This window comes from Phoenix dactylifera, chromosome 14, assembly GCF_051530095.1.
Source record: "Phoenix dactylifera cultivar Ajwa chromosome 14, Ajwa_hap1_PhDact_Kaust_v1.1, whole genome shotgun sequence".
Lineage (NCBI taxonomy): Eukaryota > Viridiplantae > Streptophyta > Magnoliopsida > Arecales > Arecaceae > Phoenix > Phoenix dactylifera.
This window is the reverse complement of record NC_143203.1, coordinates 15,887,921-15,910,242: the sequence shown is the minus strand read 5'-3', so window position 1 is coordinate 15,910,242 and position 22,322 is coordinate 15,887,921. Positions and strand designations below refer to the sequence as shown.

The following is a 22,322-nucleotide window of genomic DNA, read 5'->3' as shown; positions in this document are numbered from 1 at the left end:
CAAATTAAAACTAATTAATTCCATATTTAGATCTATCCTATAGACTTAGGCATGATTCAACAAGCTCTGGCCATGTGATTTATCAGCTTTAAGCCTAAATTCTAAACCTATCAGCTCGGTTTAGGAGTTGGTCAAGCTACACCGATATTAATCTCTATCTCCTCCCCTTCTTGGCTCCTTTAATATCTCTGCTGTCATTCCTCCCTCTCCTCATGCACCCCACTCCACCACTCCCCCTGCCTCTTCCTCTACTCCTCTTACTTCTTTCCTCTTTCCTTTTTTGTCATTGTCGGTGACTTTCTTCACCTCTACTTCGTCTCCTTGCACCAACCACTTTGCTCGCCACCATCTAATCTATCTTCACTACTCCTACTCCTCCTTCCGCTTCTCTCTCCTTTACTACTTCCCTCTGATTTTTTCTTGTCCTTCGTCCAAATAGTGAAGATTTAGCCTCTTTGAATTCATTTGCATCAACTCATGTTGTAAGAAATTAGAATTACAGTTAAATTAAGTTGTGGCATTCTAAATTAGCCCTTAGTTTAAGTCCTCATTTAATAATTTTTATTGCATATTGTGAATATTTATAAAATATGAGAGTTCTCTTTTCCATAATAGTGTAATAAGCTGAAATTCAAGTCTCAACCTATATCTACTCATATGATTTAACTCTTGCCTAATAATAGACAATATTAAGTTTGAAAAAAGAAAAATGACATTGATAGTATTTGACCCATATAAAGTCAAGATCTATGTATCAAGCATGGATCCCGATTTTCAAACTGATGCCAATGCCTAACCATGTTAGACATATATTTCACAACATTGAACATGACTCAATTATATTAGTTTAAAATTTCAGACCCAACATTTAAAACTTGACATGATTTAGCTTGTGATGCGTAAGCTTTAGATATAAATCATAAACAAAAAAGACAACTTGTGCCAAGTGTAGATAAAAGTTGCACACAAAATTAAGCTGACCTAAACTCTAGCTCCAATCCTTTCCTTCTTGATTCCTCCTTCAGCCTCTCTACCTACTACTACTTCCTCTTCTCCTCCTCGCTCCACCCTCCTCCCTAGCCACTCCACCCTTTCTCCTACTCCTTGCCCCTCTCTTCCTTTGCTACCATTGATGGCATCCTACTTCAACCCTTTTTCTCTCCTTATCTCAATCTTCTCGCTTGTCACTCTTTTTTCCACTTCCACTACTCCCTCCTTACCTTTCTCTATCTCCTTCTCTAAAAGAGAAGATTTAGCCCGCTATATCTCAACTGTATGCAACTCAAGCCACATGAAAATTGAGTTGCTATGCAATTTTGTTGCAAGGCCTACAGATAGAGATAATGGTAGAGGAGTTGAGAAATGGAAATGCAATATTTTTATAATAATGGACTATGTAGTAGGTACGTAATAATGGATTCCAGTTAGCAAGGATTTGAATCTAAAAATTTTGAATTTAATTTGATTTTTTGAATTTCTTTTCTTTTTCCAAATCACAACATTATTCATGGATATATATTACTTGCTTGTATCATAATAGTTGTATTATAAAAGCAACAAAATCAATACTACATGATGAATGAAGAGAGTGCCAGCAATAATTTTTCATAGAACAATTCGTCTTCATTCAAAAATTACTTATTGATAAGCTATTGGTCATAGTAAATCATTTTTAATGTGCTAAGGCATAGCATACATTGCATGGTTGGTTGCATTTTATGGATGGATTAGGTCTATAAATGTTAACTCACTTTATATTTGGACAAAAATACTGAAACACATAAACAGCTTGTATTAGGTAATGTTAAGTTATATTGGCCCAATAGTATTCAAAGTTTTGACAAGAGCCCTTTTATATCCATCTCCTCTTATTTTCCTGGTGAGATCCTTTTTCTCTTCTTTTTCCATACACTACTTTGCCCAGCCACATCCGGCTCTCTTCCTATCCCTATCTCTTGCCCACCATTCTCTCCCTCTCTCTTTCCTATTTTCTCTTTCTCTCTTTATTAGAATTATTTCTCCCTACTATTTCTTGATCTATCCCTCTCTCTCCTTCCCTATCACAATTGCCCCAATTTTTTCTACTTTGATTATTTGATTTGTGTAGGAGATCTACTCATTGGACAAGGATAGATTGGAGTCTTATTTCTACTTGGGCTTCATTAAGATAACCCTAGCCTCATTATATTTTAATTTGCAATAAAAGCATGAATTTAGAGTAGATTAGAGAAAACCCAAGAGATAGGTTTGTCCAAACAGTCCAAATATAGGCTAGGGATGGATGGTCGTGCTTAGAATTAATCAATTGGGTTAGATGGGCTATGTTTAGCAATTATCCTTATTAGATTTTAGGTTGTTGGTGTTGATCCACATGTTCTCTTGAAAAAATAAAGTCTTATGATTTTTACTAAAAAATTTTATTAGTTAAATTCCACATGTTTTAGCTATATTATTGGATTGTTTTGAATATCTTTATTGGGTGGTGATTGCAGATTAGAGATAAGACTCCCTCTTACATATTTTCTTTATTTATGAATCCATGTTTTATATGCGCGCGCGCGCACACACACATATAATATAATGAATATAATTGATTATAAGTATTCTTGAGGGTGAGTGGTAGAATGAAAACTCTATGAAATTTATGCTTTAGAGATCATATGAATTAAACCTTATAAAATAAAGTCTTGATCATGAAGAAAATTTTTGGTTAGTTTTAATTTAATCTGAATGGAAATTGCACATCATATAAGTATATGGTTCAATTAAGAGATTTGGACTACCTATATTAATACTGTTGCCTTGTCACGAACTAGAAACATGACATGATTGTACCTATCATGAGCTAGAAATATTGTACACATCAAAGAACCTAGCTGTTCTTCTAAGAAAAGGGTGTTGAGGTTTTTTGCTTCTTGAATGATAGTTAAATTGACCTCTCAAGCACTTGGTAATGACCTGAGAATTTTTCTAACCAAATCATTATTATTATAAGATTTGCCAAAACTTTTACTGGTAACATAGTTTTTTCCATTTCAAAGTCATGTTCATATAGGAGTGGATGAGTTTGAGATGCATAAAGATGCAACAGTCGACCATGTTCCATCTAGAGAAAAGTTCAAAATAATTGTACTTTTTTTGAATTGATCTCTCTGAGGTTAGTTCCTTTGAGTGCTAGGATGCCACACTGACATGGAAGCCATATGTATGACATGAATCTAGCTAGATGTATCGCACTAACGACCACTATTAATTCTGATGTGCAACATAAGTCATATTGTTGGATGACATGAATCTAGCTAGGTATATCCCACTAAGGACTACTATTCTGATGTGTAACATAAGTCCTATTGCTAGCTAAGAACTCAATACTCACTAACATTGGGATATATGTCACACCATGAAGCCATCATCTGACCGATCACATGATATGGCCACATGAATCTTAGAGCAATGTCCTAAAGACCATGCAAGGCTTAAGATGAACAAATTTCTAATAATTTCATACTTTTAAATCTATAGTTAATAGCCAAAAAATCTAACTAGATAAATCCACCAGAATCAAATAACTAAACTTATTCAATTACAAAGTATTCAAAAACTCATTTGGCATCTAAAAATAAACTAACTATCTAAAAACTCCATCACTCGAACTCAACGTCCAACACATCCGAAACTACGAATTCTGTAACTTTGGAAAAAAAAAAGAAATATAAGAAATGGATATAAGCTTTCCAACCCAATAACAATTTTCACACACACCTCTTTATAATGATAATAAATAAGATATAATCAAATAATTATTAATTATATAAATTTCATACTATAAAATACCATAATCATAACATGTGGATAACAAATACACATCTTTTAGTATAATAAATCACATCAAATAATTATCTTAAATTAGTATACATCGAATCCAATAATATTTAGGTTCTCGGCTCTGTACCACCACAACCATATTTCTGGCTCGTAGCAAGGCATCAATAATACTATATTTTTGCCTCGTGGCGGGGCATCAACAATACCACATTTTTGGTCTATGGTGGGGCATCAACAAGCACCATATTTTTGGCTATGGCAGAGCATCAACAACATGACTAGTCCAAAGGATTACAACCAACTATATAGATATATAATTCAATTACATGTTTGTTAAGTAAACATAATTCAAATTATACTCTATTGCAAAAATTCGATACATGCATGTACCAAGTCTACGCAAACCAAAATCAATAATGCATGATGTATGAGTTCATAAAAAAACTACATATACTTAAGAGATAAGTATATAATACGCAATTATCTAAAATAAATGCGCAAAATAGCTTATATATTTAGGTAATTAATATCCAAAAATTCTCACCTCTACTAGTGACAAGCTTAACTCAGTCCACACCTCGATTTAAGAACTAGGGTTTGCAATATCCTGCCCAGTACTTTCTTGTCTACATAGCTGCTTCCCTATAGAGTTAAATCCAAACATTAAAACCATAAAATGGATGATCGATAGTCTCGTACTCTCTACTGGGTCACCAAGGGTTCACTACTAATTCTCCTAAGTTCCTTCACTCCAGCCCTCGAATCGACTAGAGAGAGAAAGAAAGAGAGAGGTGAGAGAAAGAGAGAGGTGAGAGAGAAAACAAGAAGGGCTCTCTCTTTCTTTCTCAAAATGGAAGGAAGGTGAGAAAGGACTCTTGGATTGGGCAACTAGAGGAGGGCGACCCATGGTGGTGGTGGTTGTGGCAGCAACCTGCAGCGGCGACCAAAACGTGGCCATGCTCGGCGACGATAGCCGATCTGGCAAAAAGAAGAAGAAAAGAGAAACAAGGGAGATCGTGTTCTACAAAATCCGATGACTCGCTAGCTCCAACCAAAGCGATGATGATGACTAGAAGACCCGAAAGGAGGGGAGAAGAAGAGCTTAGGTTCTTTATCTAAGCAACCGGATCAATGGAGAAACCCAAAGAAATCTCCATGGAAGATCTTGAGATTGTGACTCAAAATCCAGGGATTTCCAGGATGGATGCTAGAGAGAAGAGTAAGGAAGCGAGGAGTAAGGAAGGAAGTTCGGCGTCCACTGCTCGACGATCTCCTTCCAAGAGTCTACTTCTCCCTCCCGTCTCATGTGCGTCATGCGAGTTCCACCTCATGCTTGGGGTGGCAAGCCCAAATCATGACCGGGCTGGTCAATGGGCTGATATGATTTAGCCATTTGATGTACCATCTTGCTTTACAATTAGGAGTTGAGAAGTGGATATATGGTAGGCTATCAAGCCATGTCAGGAAGGCCAATTGATATGCAACCATTGCATTGGCGGAGACTATTGACATGGCTTAAGGGCACCACCTCTTCTATTAATGAGAGATAACTAACACATATAAATAGGAAAGTTCATTGGTCATGGATGATATAATTGAGTTAAATTCATTGTGCTATCCCCCATGTCGGAGGGATGTCTTATTATTTTGGATTATTATTTAAAACATCTCATAGCAATAGCAACTTAGAACCATATACATTCACAAACTTTTCATTGTCAGATTAAGTGAAGTACACTCTGTGAGATACATGCTTCGAGCATGACTGCAAAATATACCCACCATATTTCCCTCCAGAAAAAAAAAAGGAAAAAAAAAAAGGTCTCCTAATTTAGAGTTGAAGGGAGTTTTCACTTGACACTGGACCTGTCCCACAACCTTACATATTTCATAGACCATCATGCAAAGCTTGCAAGAATTAAAAAAGTGTCCCAATGAAAAATTCTTTCTACATGAATCTATAAATCCATTTTACCTTTTACTCTTTTCAAGAAAAAAAAAGTGGATATTTACTTTTCTCAGAGTACCACCAAGAGCACATTCCAATCTTTTGCTAGCTCATTTGTACCCCAAGCAAAGGGGCATCCCAGTGCCTGCCAAAGAACACCACATCCCAAGGACAGGTGTATGGGTGGAGGTAAAAGCGTACCAAGCATTATGTCTCCAGCTATAACGGCTGCCAGGCCCCTGCTGTTCTGCAACCATTTTCCCCCACAGATGCTTTTGAAAGGCATTCTGACCCCAAAGAGATGAGGCTGCTGCCACAAGAGACCATAAGGGGATCACATGTAGCTCTTCCACCAACATTTGTCTGTTTGAGTTGGAGACAGACCATGTCAGATACAAGGACTTTTTCAAGTGACACCCATGTATCTTTATTCTTTTGGATAACTGTAAGCAGATACAGTGGTACCTACAAGAGATGATGCCTCATTTGTTAGTGCCTCTTCTCAGGAAAACATGCAATTGAGTTGCTCAGGGTTGATGGCAGTCAACCCTATCTTGCTCAATTCTCTATTGAAGTGTGGTGGCATGAATGAGCTAATTTAAGCGTCTCCTACTGAAAGATAAAAGGGACCTTTTATTCTAGGAGTGCTAATTTAGATAAGTTATTTTACTCTAATGCTCCTTTAGTATCGCCAAGCCTATGCGTTGTTTTCATATAATTCGAGTGTCAACTTGTCAAGATGGACCCTCTGAGATGGTCCAAAGCTTTTAAGAAGCTTTTAAACCTTCCACATTTTGATTGGGTTATTGAATTATGAAGACTTCAGGGATCATTAATGACCAGAGAAAAATAATATCTAAGGTCCTCACTAGCAAATTAGATACCTTGCATATGTTGTCCAAAAGGGACCAAGGGGCAGCGTATTCTATACTCTTTTTCACTCTGCATAGGTAATGAAAGATATAAGCAAGAGCTATTTGCTTTCAAAGTTGACACGGAAAATGCACTTCATAGAGGGTATCAGCCATTGCAAACTCTGCTCCTTGATCATTGGATGTACAGCTTACATCCATTTGATCTTATAGAAGGCAATCCTCTTTTGCCCTAACTCCTTTACTGTTGATCGAAGTGACCGTATCTTGCTTATTTAATGCAGATTTAGCAAAGAAAATTCTCATCCGAAGGTCATCAGGTGATGCTTCTGAATTGTTCTACTTTTTACAGAAGCAACATGTTTGTGGATAACCACACAAAGGTCTCCCATTGCTATTGCTAGTGCTGCAAAAGCTTCAAGTCAACCAATGAATCAATGGACCCAATCCAATTCTTTTGGATATGTAGGTTGACTCAGGATCTAAATTATGAGCTCTTTGGATAATCAGGTTGGATCTACACCTGACTTTTCCTTGCTCGCTCAGCGCAAACTGCCTTCGGGGCTAATTGGATCTAAAATGGATCAAGTATTGGATGGCCTGAGCTTACCCCACCTAATCCAGTCCAATTTAACCAAAAAAATTTATTTCAGAATATATTCACCCAAAAATTTGATGACTGAACTCGCGAAACCACCTGCAACCCTGCATCCGTACCTTGCATGATGAATAGAACCTTAGATCAATACCTGGAATAGCTATCTGAAGTACAATTTGTGAGACAAACCACCATGCACCCCTGATATTACGTATATAGAGAGGATTTATTTGCCACAGTGGCATAATTCACAGTCTGTTTAATCACTAATGACTGGTTCAACTTCCCATCGTCACAGTAGGCTCTGGCCATAAGCCGAACTTTAGTTGAGCAGTTTCATACTTACGAAGTCTCACAAAAGTCTCAGATCCAGCTAGCTTTGGCACAAATTGAATCGAGTTAGAGATGGTTAGGACTGTGGTTTAACCTCAGAACAGATCACAGCAAAGAAATTAATGGAACGCAAATGCTTCTTTAGAAATTAAATATGTTTTTTTAACTATATCTGAAACCTGTGAAAGCACAGTTCTGAAAAATTATCAAGCTCTATAAGATGCAACAAAGATAAAAGCACAGACCAAAATTTGCATCAGAATAGGCAACTGCATCTGTCCCCACACAGCATCTTCTATCTAGTCCTTCCTGTTTGTTATAAAAAAAAAAAAAAAAACGTTAACCATTTAGCAGTATTTCAGTCAAATCACATAGTCCAAGCAAAACAAATCATTATCATGTGGGGAACATGCACAATTAGCTTAGGGCTTGTATCGAGTGCCAGCTACAATCCATTTGATATCCCCCACAGGACCAAGATTTATCTAAGCAGAAAAGGTCAAGGGAGAAGCAGAGAGATTTGAAAAGCTTAGGCCATTAATCCTAAGAACAATATGTTTCCACGATAGTACAGTACAATTCATCTAACAGGAAATTTTTAATGAGCACAGATCCTCCTGTAAGAGGGTGGAGCAGGGTGCTATCCCCAGGTGACGCGTGCCCGATTGGTCCGTGCGCAAGCCCCCAAGTGCTGAATGTGCTGGCACGATGCAGTGGCCAGTAAAGGCCTGCAGCCACACGGGTGCAGCATGCAAACCAATCCCACATGCATCATTTTAATGATCCCAAGAGTCTAGGATCACAGCATTAGCAGCCTCTGCAATACCATGTCCCATCATCTCCTGCCTCAGTGACTCACCCCCGTGCAGCAGTTATCTCCTGAATACAACACGAGCAGCTGCAAAGCCCTTTTACTATGTTATCCTGATCTTGTACCTTGAATCATATGTAAGTTCAAATATTTACCAAGACTTCATTGCAGTGTGGTAATGATTATTTAACAGACAAGGAAGGTTTCCTTGATTTCCAAATTGAATGTTCAATATCGGGTCGACCTCAGACTTCACATAATAATATCAATATAAGAAACCAAAATATTTTTGCATGGTTTCAGGACAAGCGTGGTGCCATTACTGAAAAAACAGTTGTTTCAATTAGAAAAGGTGTTGGTGCCAAAGAGTTACTTGTAAAGATCTTCCATGGTGTTCTTCAGTTTTGTGGCATCAGCACCAACAATTTCTGCAGCCTTTTGACCATTTTGAAAGAAGTGAAAAGTAGGCTGCATAAGAAACAACTTTCAGTAGACAAATCTAAATAACATGCACAAAAGATGTCTAGGAGAACCGAACAGCCGATGAAGTCTTGGCTCTAGAGACTAACATCCAAATTAGATTGAATATAAGAATGAGTTTCATTATATCGCAAAAGGAAAGGTAATCGAAAGAAAAACTACTATCTATTTAATATGGGAATCATATTGTAAAAAATTATGAACAACTTGGAGAAACATGACTTCATCCTATGTTATTTGTCCTCAACTTCTTGCAGAAGTGACATTTTTTACCCTTTTTTCATTGTTCAGCCGAGGCTAGAGTACTAATTACATCTTTGAAAGCTTCCTCCTAAATCTTGATAAGCCATTTGCAACAACTCCAATGGAAAAAAAAAAGTCCCATAGAACTTATTGCACCTTGCCTTGTTAGTCAGCCAGTCAGTGGCCTCATCCTTCCCGATGAATATAACTGTAAGTCTTCACAGGCTTCCATGCAAGTCTGTTCTAGCAATAACCATTATTTCTGATTGTCTTTTGGCAACAATATGCCATTTGTGAAGGTTTAACAAGAACCCAGAACTTGTTAAAGGCTTAAGCAATAAATGGAAGGTAGACTCATGACTCATACGGCAAGACGAATGGTTAATTTGGACATCCAATTTAAAGCGAATGGTTATATACGACGATGATGTTTTACCTGTTTGCTTCGATTTGAATTTGTAAATGGAGTCAAACTGTCCAACAGTTATTGTTGCCTGAGATCAAATCAACAAATTTTCTATCTTCTAGCAAACAACTGATTTACTCGCTTCCGCTCTCTGTAATTTTTTCCTCAATCATTATCAACTTTCATAATTACTTTCATTTTAAAGAATTAGCTTTTGGTAATCCATGTTACAGATTCTCTATCTATAAACCCAAACATGGAGTTACATCCCATTCTGAGGCCAATAGCAAGGAAAGGTCAGTTGAACTTGCCATAATCTCCCATGTCAATCTCATTGACCAAGTTTTGGTTAGGTAACATCTTCCATGTATATAACCTGTTCTACTACTTTCAGCTAATTAACTGAAGTGTCTGTCTGTACTTAGTGAGAGCTAAGAGGATCACTTGAATAAGTGTTTCTTTGGAGAGAGATGATGACCATGGAATCGTATTAAAGTTCCAGTGGACTCTTGCACTTTTTAATCATATAATTTTTGGAAAGACTGAAAATCCTTCTAAGTGTATCTTAACTAAGCTAGCTTTGACACTCCAGATCTGTAGAATCCACCTTTTAGCATCAAAGCTGATAACTCGGTCAATTTTTTCTGCAAGCAACAAGTATTAAAGAACCACATATCCCCACTGTGTTCCTTGGTGCTAGAAAGAAGCAATGCAAGATGAAGTCTAAGACATTTCAAATCCAAAGATATCACTGATTGTATTACATGGTGACACACAAGCACAGGAATTCTGCCAACTGGTTACTGAAGCTAGTTTTTACCACATTTAAACTTTTGATGCATTTGTGACCATGTGACTACTTCCCAATTACCCTTGTGCACTTCAATCATAGCTGGAGAACATTTTTATTCATAGTGACTGCTGAGCATAAAGTTGAACAGAACCTCCCAGAAACCTAGTCAATGCCAACAAAAGAAAACATGTTCTCAAAACTAATAGGGCTTTTATGATTTAAAACAAAATACACAAATACAAATTTTACTTCCTAAACCAACATAGTCTTTAATTTCTCTTCGCTTTGAAAAAGATATTCTTTGTTAGTATTGCAATTTAAGTATTTATAGAAGAGTCATGGTTTAGTGTTGTCCTTGACACCTTCTTTTCACATTTTTGCATATGCTGACTAGAAAAATGAATTAGAACTGTCTTCTGTTATTAGTCATTTTATATTTATAGCTCATGTCTAATTACCTAGTGCTCCTGCAATCACTGCAGTGAGAGTTGCAAATTTTACAGTTACCAGCATTGCTACTACCGCTACTATAATATTTGGTCTCAGAGTATGTTTCTTCGAGAGTCTGCTAGACTCTATGATCAAATGCAATGGCATATAGAACTCCTTTAAAGTCAAAATTTCACAACTGCAATAAACATGCCAAGATTAATCATCATTTCTTAGAAGTTTGATGCACATGGAAGCAGTGCTTCAGAATTTTCTGTCAGGATCCACAACTTGATGTCCTCATTAAGTCAATAGCACAACACAACCGTGAAAATTATTATGATCAATCCATCCTTCTCATGCATGGATATTTTAAATGGCTATGTAGAAATAATGAAAGTTTTGCAGGTGCTATCTTGCCCCAGAATTGCTAGAGGAAAATGAGAAATTAAGCTTGTCTACTGTTAACTTCTCTGAGGGAAAACTGTATCATTCTTGTCCAAGCGATATGCTCCCATACTACTCAAAACCAAGGATTCAAAATACCAGGCATACCAGCCGGTACCAGCCCGTACATACCATATTATCCAAGAATAGGTACCTGGTAAATCCTCAGGGCTAAATCATGTATGCACCAACCCAAATCAACCACGAATCACAGTACATACTGTACCAGACAGTAGCTGCCAGAGATTTGTATCTCCATTTTTAAATCCTTGCTAAAACATTGCATAGATTATCTCTATTGAAGTAGTTATAACAAGATGTTGCATCAGAATAACTAGATAAGCAAAAATTATAAGATGCATAGAATTGTGAAATGATACTGCCAGTAACTTTGAATGATGCATTTATCTATTCTTAATATAAGAATCACAATTCAACATAGTATTGCACAAAACATACCACTGAGTAAATCTTTAGCTTGCTTAGCATGCCCCCGAGGCCCTCCTGAAAAGAGAGCATCATTGTTTTAACAAGAACTTTATGACCATAAAGCAATAGTATAATTGATGTAGAAAGAGAGGCACACAAAAATGAGAAAGTAATGAATATATGTGCTTAAAATACACCGACGGAGATTAACAAAGCTCAATAAGTGCATTAATCAAGTTTCAACTAATCAACCAAACTACCAAAGTAAAATGAGTTGGCTTCTGCTAACTTCTTCGCTTATGCTGAGCAAAGATATCAACCAAGATAGATATCGACCAAGCAGCATAATCAGGTATATTTGGGCTTCCATAAATAAAACACCCGAACTGAACAAGCAGTATTTATGGAAGAAATAAACAATAACAGAATACAAGAAATATTGGATGTTGACGATTTAATTAGTGAGCACTTCACAGCATAGAGTTTATCTTTTTCTAACGGTAAGTTGCACCAACTCACCAAGTAACATGAAAAATAGAAAAATGGGAGCATTAGATAAACTAGGGTATGCACTTGGTACTTGGTCAGACATTTTTGCAGAACATGTCTATGCATGGATGGGGACAGGCAGTTAAAGGATGACTTGAAAGAGCAAATAACAAGCATATCTTGATCCCTAGACACTTTCTTTTGTACTGCCATTGGTAAAAAAAAAAAAGGTTTGAAAAACCAGTTGATTTGATGCAAGTCGCTCAGTACATACCATACCAATCCTAAAACAGTACAGAGGGTCTCAGTTCAGGAAAATACCAACCCTGAATCAAATGATCTGTGGCAGATCATCACCCCATACCGAGTCTGAGCTGATGCCCAAACTGAGCAATACCGCTTGGTACTGCTTGAGAATGGTTTTTAGTGGGGAAAAAAGCTTGTTCTTCACCATTTGTATATGAAAACAAGCAAAGGAAAATCCTAGGAACATCATATGCCTATCTTAGTAGGATTCAACATTGGATTATTGAAGATCGGGGCTAAAAAAAACATGTTTTCTGTTTGAATTTTGGACCAAGTAAAGAAACAGCAAATCAAGTTGTAAAGCAAATAGAAATTAAGGAATTTAATCCAGAATTAGGTACTAATCAGTTCCTTGTTAGATTTTTAACTCGATACAATAGAGAGATCATGCTAATCTAAGGATTGCACTGATTGTCTGTTCTTGAAGAAGAGGAGAAAATTGAAATACGTACTATATTTCTACAAAACTTTATCTTATATAAAATGTCCCCTTAAAAACCTTGATGCTATACATAGTTGCTCATTGTGTTACAAATATGTATGTTTTAAATCTTTATTTTCGATTCCAAGTTATGTGATCTTATGCGATAAATATAATATCATTGACTTCAGCACAGACAGAAGACCATGGCTAGGGCACTTAAATTTACACTCCTGTCTTATTTCTTGAAAAAATGGATAACATCAAGCCCAGAAAAGATGACATAGAGGCTAAAACCATATTTGGTTCAGCCAAAATTGTTGTATCAGGGGTGTTCAGGACAAATCTATATGTACTCACTGATACCATTTGACAAGACAATCTTCGATATGGGTTTGATCCTTGATATTCCAAACACGAAGAGAGTTTAATCGAATGGACAAATAGGGTTATAAAAGAGCACAGAATCAATCTTACACCCCAAAACTATGAAAAGAAAAAACTAGGGTGAATCAGAAGGCTCATTACTAGCAAACTAGATGTGGAAGCTTTTATAAATAGGATGATGTGGATAGCATAAAGAACTAAGTATCAAATACTAATTTAGGAGTTCTAAGGAGTAGAGGAAAAAGACCAACTAAGAACGAAGGAGATTAAGGGAGTCATCATCACCATCTGATGTGATAGTCCATGACCCAACAACCCAGCCCGATAACCTGATCGGAAAGAAGCATGTTCAGGTTTGGCAACAAAGAAGTTGGGTCATAAATAGGTCAACTTACCTATTTATTAAACTGGTTGGGTAGAGGTTAAGAGCCTAATCTATCTAACCTGATATAACCCTTTTAATAACTGGGTTGTATTGACATGATTATGATCCAGGCCATTTAAAACTTATTTAGGGATAAAGGATCTGGGGCAGCCTTCGAATGAGTCCAGCCTTTCTTACATTCACTCAGTATAATCTACCACACTCCACATCCCTCTAACTTGCCTCCTAATGCCTCCTTCAAAACCCAGATCTCCTGCTTTGTGCTGCCCCTTTTCTCGCTAAATACCAAGCACAAACCCTTCAAGAACCACTACCTCAATAATAAGAACATTTGTGAGGAGACAGTCCTCATTAATAGCTTCTCCGCCTAGTATGCCCCTTTCAACAATCTCCACCCCATTTATGTCAACCCCTTTAGAAGTGTTATTCCCTCAGTGAAACCGTCTCCAACAGCTGCTCTACTAGCCTCCTTGATGTACACCTCAACCTCACTGCCCTCAAGAAATTCTCAAGCTCCTATTGGCATGTCTTCTTCAATTGCTATGTTGGCTACACCACCCAAGCATCTAGAGCAAAGAGTGGTCCTCTGTGCAATCAGCATTGACAGCATCACCTCTCTCTCTTTTTTTTCTTTTTTTCTTTTTTTTTTGGCTAAACAAAAGGGGTAGGGGGGAGGAAGAGACAAGCCCACCCCCGCGTAGCAGCCCCCATTGGGCCCCCGCCCCACCTGGACAATGTTCGATGCAGGTAGACACCGATTTACTCATACCCTCCCCATCCGAAGGTGCGTACATCACACCTGGCACCACCAAAGCTACCAGTGGACCAATAAGTGCTCCTAGACCCCAAATCCAAGCAGTTTCACCACATTTTAATCGACGCGCGGGGCGATTCGAACTTGGAACCCTGCGGTTAGAAGACTACGCCCAGTTCCACTGAGCTACCACCTTGGTGGCCATCACCTCCCTCTTCAAGGGCAAGTCCAATCGCAAAAGCAATAGAAATCAATCAAATATGGATTTCTACTTAAGAGGAGAAGTGAGGGAGGGAGGACTCGAGATACATTGCTTGTATTCCATCAATTTCAAGGCTAGGGTTTGAGAGAAGGGATTTGAGAGCAAGAGAGAGAAGAGGGAGATAGCAAACGAATTGGGAGAATAGGTCATTGCATACTCGACTCCATTCAACCAATTTATTAGATGGGTTATGCACATTACAAATCGTGTTATTGGGTTTAAGTTTTGATATCTGACCCATTTATCAAAAAGATTGGGTTCAGGTTAACAATATTTTTTTCCGTGCCAACATCTTAATCCAACCCGACCTTAACCAAACCTAACCTATTGCCACCCTATCGCCATCAAAATTTGAGAACAATTATATAGTGTCTCCTGTAGAACCATCACAAGAGCATTATTTGAGACAAGGAAAATTCATTAAGAATTTTATTGCAACTCAACTATGTGGAGCGAAAGGATGGATGACCATATTTATAGGTCTCCAACACGCCCGTATACAGAAAATCTTCTGCTAGTAGGAATCCATCAATTAAAAACAAGATGAGAAAGCAACACTTAATCCCATCTTCCCTAGGCCTTTACATAATATCAACCCTTTTTTAAAATAGTTTTTTATTGCTAAAAAAATAGGAACTTCCTGGAGCCTGATACAAAGATGTTTAACCACTCCAATCCACAAACATAAATGACTATAAGAATTCCTCAACCCAACCTGTCAGCTACAATAGGACTTTAGAACAACTCAAATACTTTTATTCCCACTTTCTTGTCCTTCATGTTTAATTAATTCCTTCCCCTTCTCTTTGATACTCTAAATTCTACTTCTCTTCCATTATTTTAACAGGTGAATAAACACATATCTCACATAAAGATATGGATCCAAATCCTGGAATCTTCAGTCAATAGCCACGTTTGATCAGACAGTGGATGACTATTCCAGCTGACAGGGTATTCATGATACCCACCATGTTTTTTCACAAAAAATTCACTTCTAACACATAAAAGTATTGTGCAAACTAGAACAGAAAGTAATCTGAATCCTTGCTTCTTGAAGTTCGTATCTTCAGCATGACCATTGTGCATGACTGAAACTTCATAAATGAATATAGAACTGGTGTTCAAGTATTCAAGCAATTGAAAAATATTAGAAGTAGAGAATACGTTTACAAAAAATTCAGATGGCCTCATATTTCTTAAATGTAGCTTTGGCATTAACCTTTTTAATCTCAACCACCTTACCATCATCGAACTCCACATCATGCATGCAGTCAACCATTTATTTGTTTCTCTCATAACTGTTCAACAGTTAGCTTCACTTCTACATGATGTCAGGCAATAGAATGAAAATGAAAATGCTTTCTCACTAAGTCTACATGTAGAAAGAAAGGAAACAAGTTCAAGGACTAACATACAGAAACACTTGGGAACAACCTGCTGTAACTAGGAAGGGACTACGAAATATAGGATCCAGGTTATTTGAATGGTTTGCTTACCCATTTCTGAAAACAGGACAGAACAGTTGTATAGTAATGATAGGAAGCACGTGTAAGGGCATAAAAGTCTGTTTTTAAGTTCAGTCCAATGAACTACGACATCACAAAAAGAACTCTTAGGGCTTTGAAGTTAGAAATTAATTCTAGGGTTAATTTTTGATTAAGGTGAAGAGTTCCTTGTGGAAAGCGAACTTAGACAATAGATCTAGCAGTTCTAGAGGGCAACAAAATTAATTCTAGGGTTAATTTTTGAATGATGACCTCTAGAGTGAAGGGGTAGTTTAGCCATATCTTGAGATTGTTCTGAGAACACGACAGTGGAAAAGTCAGGTAAATAGGATCACACAAACATTATATTCTAGAATACAAAAACAAGCATTCAGGTTGTGCTTGGCCATCAGATACTTATCCTCTCTTGACATTGTCATGGACCTGCTGAATGAATTTTCACACTCTCTAGGAGTTAATCAAAGACACAGAAAATATATTTATCTACATATGTGCACATACATAAAAATATGTAGGTGTACACTTTATACATGTACATGCATGTATATGTATATGGAACCACAAATATGCCTAGCCATAAATGGTCAGATTTATATGCTACATGCTACAATTTGATGCAAATTCAAGCATAAATTACCAGCAAAAAATTATATTTTAAACATGACAGTTAAAAATTTTATTAGAAGAAATACGTGTATACACAATGGTGTGTAACAACCAAACAAAACATAATACCTTGATCGGCCAGTCCAAGGGCCTAACTGCAATTATGGAGATCAAATGATCGCCCAATTGATGCAAAGAAAAATCCTCGAGTTCCCTATAGATTTAACTGTGCAATGATAGAAAGTTGCATCAAGCTTATCACCCACGAAGCATGCATGTGCATTTTTCATGTATTTCTTTATCCTGCTCCTTACATCCTACAGAATTGTCCAGTGTAAGACGTGTACAACATGAACTAACTTTGTAAGCTGTAATGCATAGTCCATCTTCAATAGAATTCCTTGAGGGCTTTGGGCAACACCAAACAACTGCAAATCTCCCAACAGAATATTTTAGGAATGGACAATTGCTCTGCTACAGACACTACGAAAACATTGGACATGTTTATCAAAAAGGAACCCCTAAGTTGGAGCCTATCCACTGTGAGTATCTTGTCCACCGAAACCTATCATATTTATGCTTCAGGCATCACCAATATAGCAGAGGGAAAGTTGTTAATGTTAAAATGTCAAGACCAAAGGTAAACCTCATTACTTTAAAAGTTAAAACAACAATATCTGCACTATAGAATCTAGACCAGTAAGGAAGAAAATGACTTCCATTTTCAAAATGAACAATATGCTATATAAACAACACAAATTCAAGTTACCAGATCAATGTCAATCTTATATGTAGTGACATGTGGGAATTTCTGACTCATCTCTTCAATTATTGGAGATATAAACCTGCCTACAAAACAAAGACAACAAAAGAGTTAAACTTCAAGAAAATAATTAATATAATACACTTCACTTTGTGATAAAAAATGAGATTAGCATGATATAGAATATAATTTATGTAAAAACCTACAGCAGAAAACCATTCAGCACTATGCATGCATTCATGAGCCATGCAAGCTAATTATAGAAAAAGGATGATAGTACATTTCATGTAATACTTGAAGTCTTAAAAAAACAGAGCCTGACCTGAACATATTCTTAGTCTTCCCTAATGGGCAAAAGAACCAATACAATTTATAACCTATCAAAACTTCATTGTGTTTGCTTGAATTCTTGTCAAATATCTTTCATGATGGTCCCCTTTATGTTAGTCGACCACTTAGAACTATTCAAACATTTAAAATGTCAAATTGACAAATGTCATTAACTTATAATCATGAAACAAAAGACGGGACTTTTGCAGAAATGGCCCTAGCCACATGGATACACTCCAACTAGTGAATGTGCATTGCACGCTCAATAAATATGTGCATTCAGTATCAAAGTATGTACGTTGGCATAAAAATACATACACCCATTATGACTTATGTGCATTCACCATAAAAAATATGTGCATTCAACTCTTGCTCAAACATATGATCAGAGTGTACCCGCAAAGGCCATGGACAAAAGAACCTGAAAATTTTAAACCTGGGTCATTCTTGCGGTAAGATAGAAGTGGTCTGAATCTGCAAAAAGTAAACTAAAGTAGGTTGTTTTTGTAAAATCCCCACAAAGGAATAGAAGATGCCTACAGGATTTAGTATTGGAGCTAGCCTTTTTTTCTATCCCCACATTGTTTTTTCGAATTTTTGTTACCAATGTGATTAAGCTTGGAATTTTCAATTTAATATCTCTAATACTTCCCAAAAAAATGATTATCTTATTGAAAGAAACATTAATTGTCAAACATAATTGATCCAATTGATTACTTTAGTATATTGATTTAAACAGTTCTGGTTAACTTGTAAATTTTTTATATAAGGACTAAGGACAATTGGACATTATAAGCAAAACCATTCTATGGAGTTAAGACAATAATGCTTGCATTGGTGTTCCACTTGACCATCAAAAGTACCAGCCTAAAAATCATCTTAATAACATGAATAAGAGCAAAATATCATCCAATCCATGTGTCTTATATCATGAATACCAAAAGATTTAAATATTGGATCTCCAACAGGCTCCAGCAAACATGAAAGATTATACTCCATATTCCCAATATTGACTTCAACATTATAAATGATCTAAATATATTTCAAGTTTCTACCTTATGCCACAGCGCATTACTACTCCAACATCAAGGTCACAACAAGCCTTCAAAACTCAAAGATCAAGATTCTTTTGTCCCTTTTTTTTTCAGTCCAAAAGCTTTGAACCCCAGCTCCTGTTTTCGAAACTGATAAAATTGAATATAGTCTGAAATAGAAAAGATTCTAAAGACATTAAAAAATTGTTTTTCCAATCTTTGCCACCAAAATCCGTCGATCTTGATCATCTATAAAGTCTGACTTAGTAAAATAATTAGTTACATGTGTACCACCAACTAGCTCATATCTTCTAACAAAGACCTTGCTGTAGCATCATTTTACTTTTACAAATTTGGCCTCTTTTTCTTTAAACAAAACAAAAAGCACTCAAGTCAATACAAATTTAACAATCTCCCCTCCCCAATTCTATTGAAAAACTTACCTCGCATACAAGGATCATTGGGCCCATATAACTCAATGAAAGCCCAACTAGAATCCATCTACTACTTGGAAAACAAAAGTAGGAATTTTGTTCAATCAGACATTTACTAATGTTTTAAAACCTAGGCAGCTGTCTAGGCAGGATTTTCTAGGAGCCTTTCTTAATCTTTTGCATCATGTTTGAGCATGGAGGATGAAATCGGTCTATGAATTAGAATTAAATGTTAGTAAGTTGGCACCTCTATTGACTTACTATAACTTATTTGATATGTCTTAATTCATTTTTTTCATTATAAAAATTTTTTGGATTTCACTTGATTGTCTATTATTTTTAAATCTTCTGAATTTTACAATTCTGTGACCTTTGATGCCTACATAACACCAGGCAGGCCCTTAGCCACTTGTCCACCACCTACAGTCTTTAAAAACAATTATGCTCACAACTTTCCCACCCTGTTAACCACATTGGCAATACAAACCTTGCAAGTAAGAACACATGGCATGTTTGTGCATAGTGTCCAGTGAAACACAAACAGACCTCCAAAATCTCTAAATCGCAGAGAGAATGGCTTGTACATGCAAAACCCTACAATTTTTCTTCACTCATTCATAGTACTCCTCTGGTCATTTTGATCTAAAAGTATAAATACTGAAGTTTCTAATTACACTACTACTGCTTTCCCAAGAGCTTATACTTAAACATTTTTGAAAATCCTCTATAGCATAACCTCCATAAAGAATATAAGTCTATTCCAAAATGAGGTCATGCAAAAATACAGTTTGGGACTTTTTCATCCATATCTAAACATCTAATTTTGGATAACAATATATAATTTCTTATATTGGTTTGTGAATGCATCAAAACAAAAGATTTCATATTTTCATACAGAAATACACATGGTTGAACCTTGTCAGAAATTTCTTGAATGAAATCGATCTATTTCTTTTGAGATGCATGAGTTTAGACAAAATGAATTCCATTAAGATGTTGCTTCCAACAAAGCTGAGGTCTGTACCCGCTAACTCCAGCAAAGCCACACTTTTATGCAGATTCAGGGATTTTTTTTTATCGCACATTATTCTAAATCTGCATTAATCGCACTACTATTTCACCATGTGTTTGCACACCAGGGAAACCAAAAGCCACATTATTATATTTCAAATTTACATCTATATAGAGGTGGAGGGGGTGTGTGAAATTGAACAAGACATTGAAATGATTATGCACCTAATTTTAGCTGTTTGAATTTAATTTGTTGGATCCTTGAGTTGCCAAGTATTTTATTTGTTTTTATTTGATGACATATACAATTACTACATTCTAGACTCATTTGGTTTGCCAAAAAAAATTTCTCACTAGAATGTTTTTCCCAAGAAACTGATGCCTAGGTATATGATGCATGAAAAAGTGGTTTTTGCATGTTTGTTGATCACGGAAAAGTAACAAATTCCGGAGTGGTTTATGTTTGATTGAGCATTTACTTTTCTTAAAAAGTGATGTAAACTACCTAGTTATGTAAAATACCTCTTACCCCCTTAATAAAGAGAAAGACCTTATCCCATTTTATCTAAAAGCTTAAATATACTTTTAGAGAAAAATATACCCTAATTTTCAACCAGTGAGAATTGAATTTTTCCAACATCCCACGTGGATTTTCTTTTCCATGAAATATGAAAATCTTATTCCTATAGAAAAGCTACTTTTCCATCTCTCTCCTTCGAAAACTCCAACCAAACATAGGGCATTGCTCTATTTTCCTATTGAACAAACTTTGTACCCTCCTCTTCCCGTGAACCAAAAGAGTCCTCTATGCCTTTGCTCTGCGAAATATCATTTTAAGTTTCCATCTAGAGTAAGCCGCATAGTTCTGATTAGTTGATTGCAGTAACCGTTGAACGCATAACAAAAATTTATTTGATATGTCTTATAATATTATTTTGTTTCACATTTTGTTATCTTTTTTATAATGTTTGAAAATAATTTACTTTCATCTCATTTTTATCAAGAAACACCCAAAATTAGATGAAACACCAAATTTTTTGGCATAAGGAAAAAAAAATAAAGCTGTAGCATGCCTCAAATCCTACAACTTGAACTCGCATCCAGTTCTTTATGGGGATTCTCCCATTTCTTCCAAGGATTCACAATAGAGAAAACATAGCCAAAAGAAAAGTCAGAAGCCATGCACCCAAATCTCTAATTTCAATCATGATAAGTTCAAGAAGAATCTTACAAGGTCCGCACCAGACGGCCGTGAAGTAGAAAATCGCCGGCAATTTCTCATCTGGAACCAAATTACAATCTAAGTAAATTTACAATTTCCTCCCCTTAAAACAACAAAAAGCAAATCAAATAAAAACATAGAGACGCACAAAGAATCTACTGACCCTGAACCTTGGTGAGTGCGGTGTCCAACGCTTCCTCGGAGCCGATGAGAACAATGTTCGATGGACCTGCAAACCATTTCACAAAAGAATTCCCACACTAGAAGCAATAAGAAATGAAGAGAGAACAGGAGAATAAGAAGGAGAAGAAGACTACTCGAAGAGGAAGAGAAGGGCCGGCGAGAGAGGAAGAGAGCGTCGGAGGAGGGGCGGGAGGGGGGGAGGGTACGCGGGCGGGAGGCATTGGGAGGCGAGGGAAGGACTCCATGGCGGGAAAGGAGAGGAGGGTGGTTTTGGGCGGGGAGAGGGTTGGTGGAGAGGTGGGCGTGGAGAAGGGGGCGGAGGAGAGAAGAGCGTAGCAGAAGAATCCCTCGTCCCATCGCGTTTCTTCTTTCAACCGGGTGGGAAGGGTTTAAGCCGCAACTATATTCATATATTGTACATACACTGCCCAAAAAAAAAGACCAGTGCCACTTGGGGCACGTTTGGTTGAAAAGAAGAGAGATATTAAAAATCTAATTTTTATTAAAAATATAATAAAAATTATACATTGGTTAGAATTTTTAAAAAAGAGAATAGAAAAAGTTGTATTTTCATGAAAATATAATTCTAACATTTCATGGAAAAGTTTTTTCCATT

At 36.6% G+C, this 22,322-nt stretch overlaps 1 protein-coding gene across 6 annotated transcripts; it reads right to left on the bottom strand.

The window, feature by feature from the left end:
• Positions 1-5,521: 5,521 nt before the first annotated feature.
• Positions 5,522-22,094, bottom strand: LOC103695969 (thioredoxin O, mitochondrial-like). 6 transcript variants are annotated; one of them, XR_015973045.2, is made up of 8 exons: positions 21,841-22,094; positions 21,687-21,752; positions 21,533-21,583; positions 17,499-17,578; positions 11,645-11,689; positions 8,761-8,855; positions 7,822-7,885; positions 5,522-6,238 (listed from the first exon to the last, which is right to left on the bottom strand). XR_015973045.2 is itself a non-coding variant. In XM_088710498.2 (7 exons), the coding sequence occupies exons 1-7, from the start codon at positions 22,061-22,063 to the stop codon at positions 5,884-5,886; spliced, it is 915 nt and encodes a 304-aa protein (XP_088566624.1). In that variant the 5' UTR covers positions 22,064-22,094; the 3' UTR covers positions 5,522-5,883. The 6 variants fall into 6 exon arrangements, 4 of the variants coding, with proteins under 4 accessions (XP_088566624.1, XP_088566630.1, XP_008775652.1 ...); XM_088710498.2 differs by lacking the exon at positions 7,822-7,885; XM_088710504.2 differs by lacking the exons at positions 5,522-6,238; positions 7,822-7,885 and adding an exon at positions 6,246-7,616.
• Between the last annotated feature and the right edge of the window lie 228 nt (positions 22,095-22,322).

Bases quoted from the DNA above. Each gene is read 5' to 3' on its own strand.
- LOC103695969 (XM_088710498.2), bottom strand. From the start codon at position 22,063: ATGGGACGAGGGATTCTTCTGCTACGCTCTTCTCTCCTCCGCCCCCTT. The intron at 17,579-21,532 runs GTAAGATTCTTC...TTTGTTTTGTAG, and splicing joins GGCCGTCTGGTGCGGACCTT to GCAGGTTTATATCTCCAATA. The intron at 11,690-17,498 runs GTAACTTGAATT...CTCTCTTTTCAG, and splicing joins ATAAGATTGACATTGATCTG to GAGGGCCTCGGGGGCATGCT.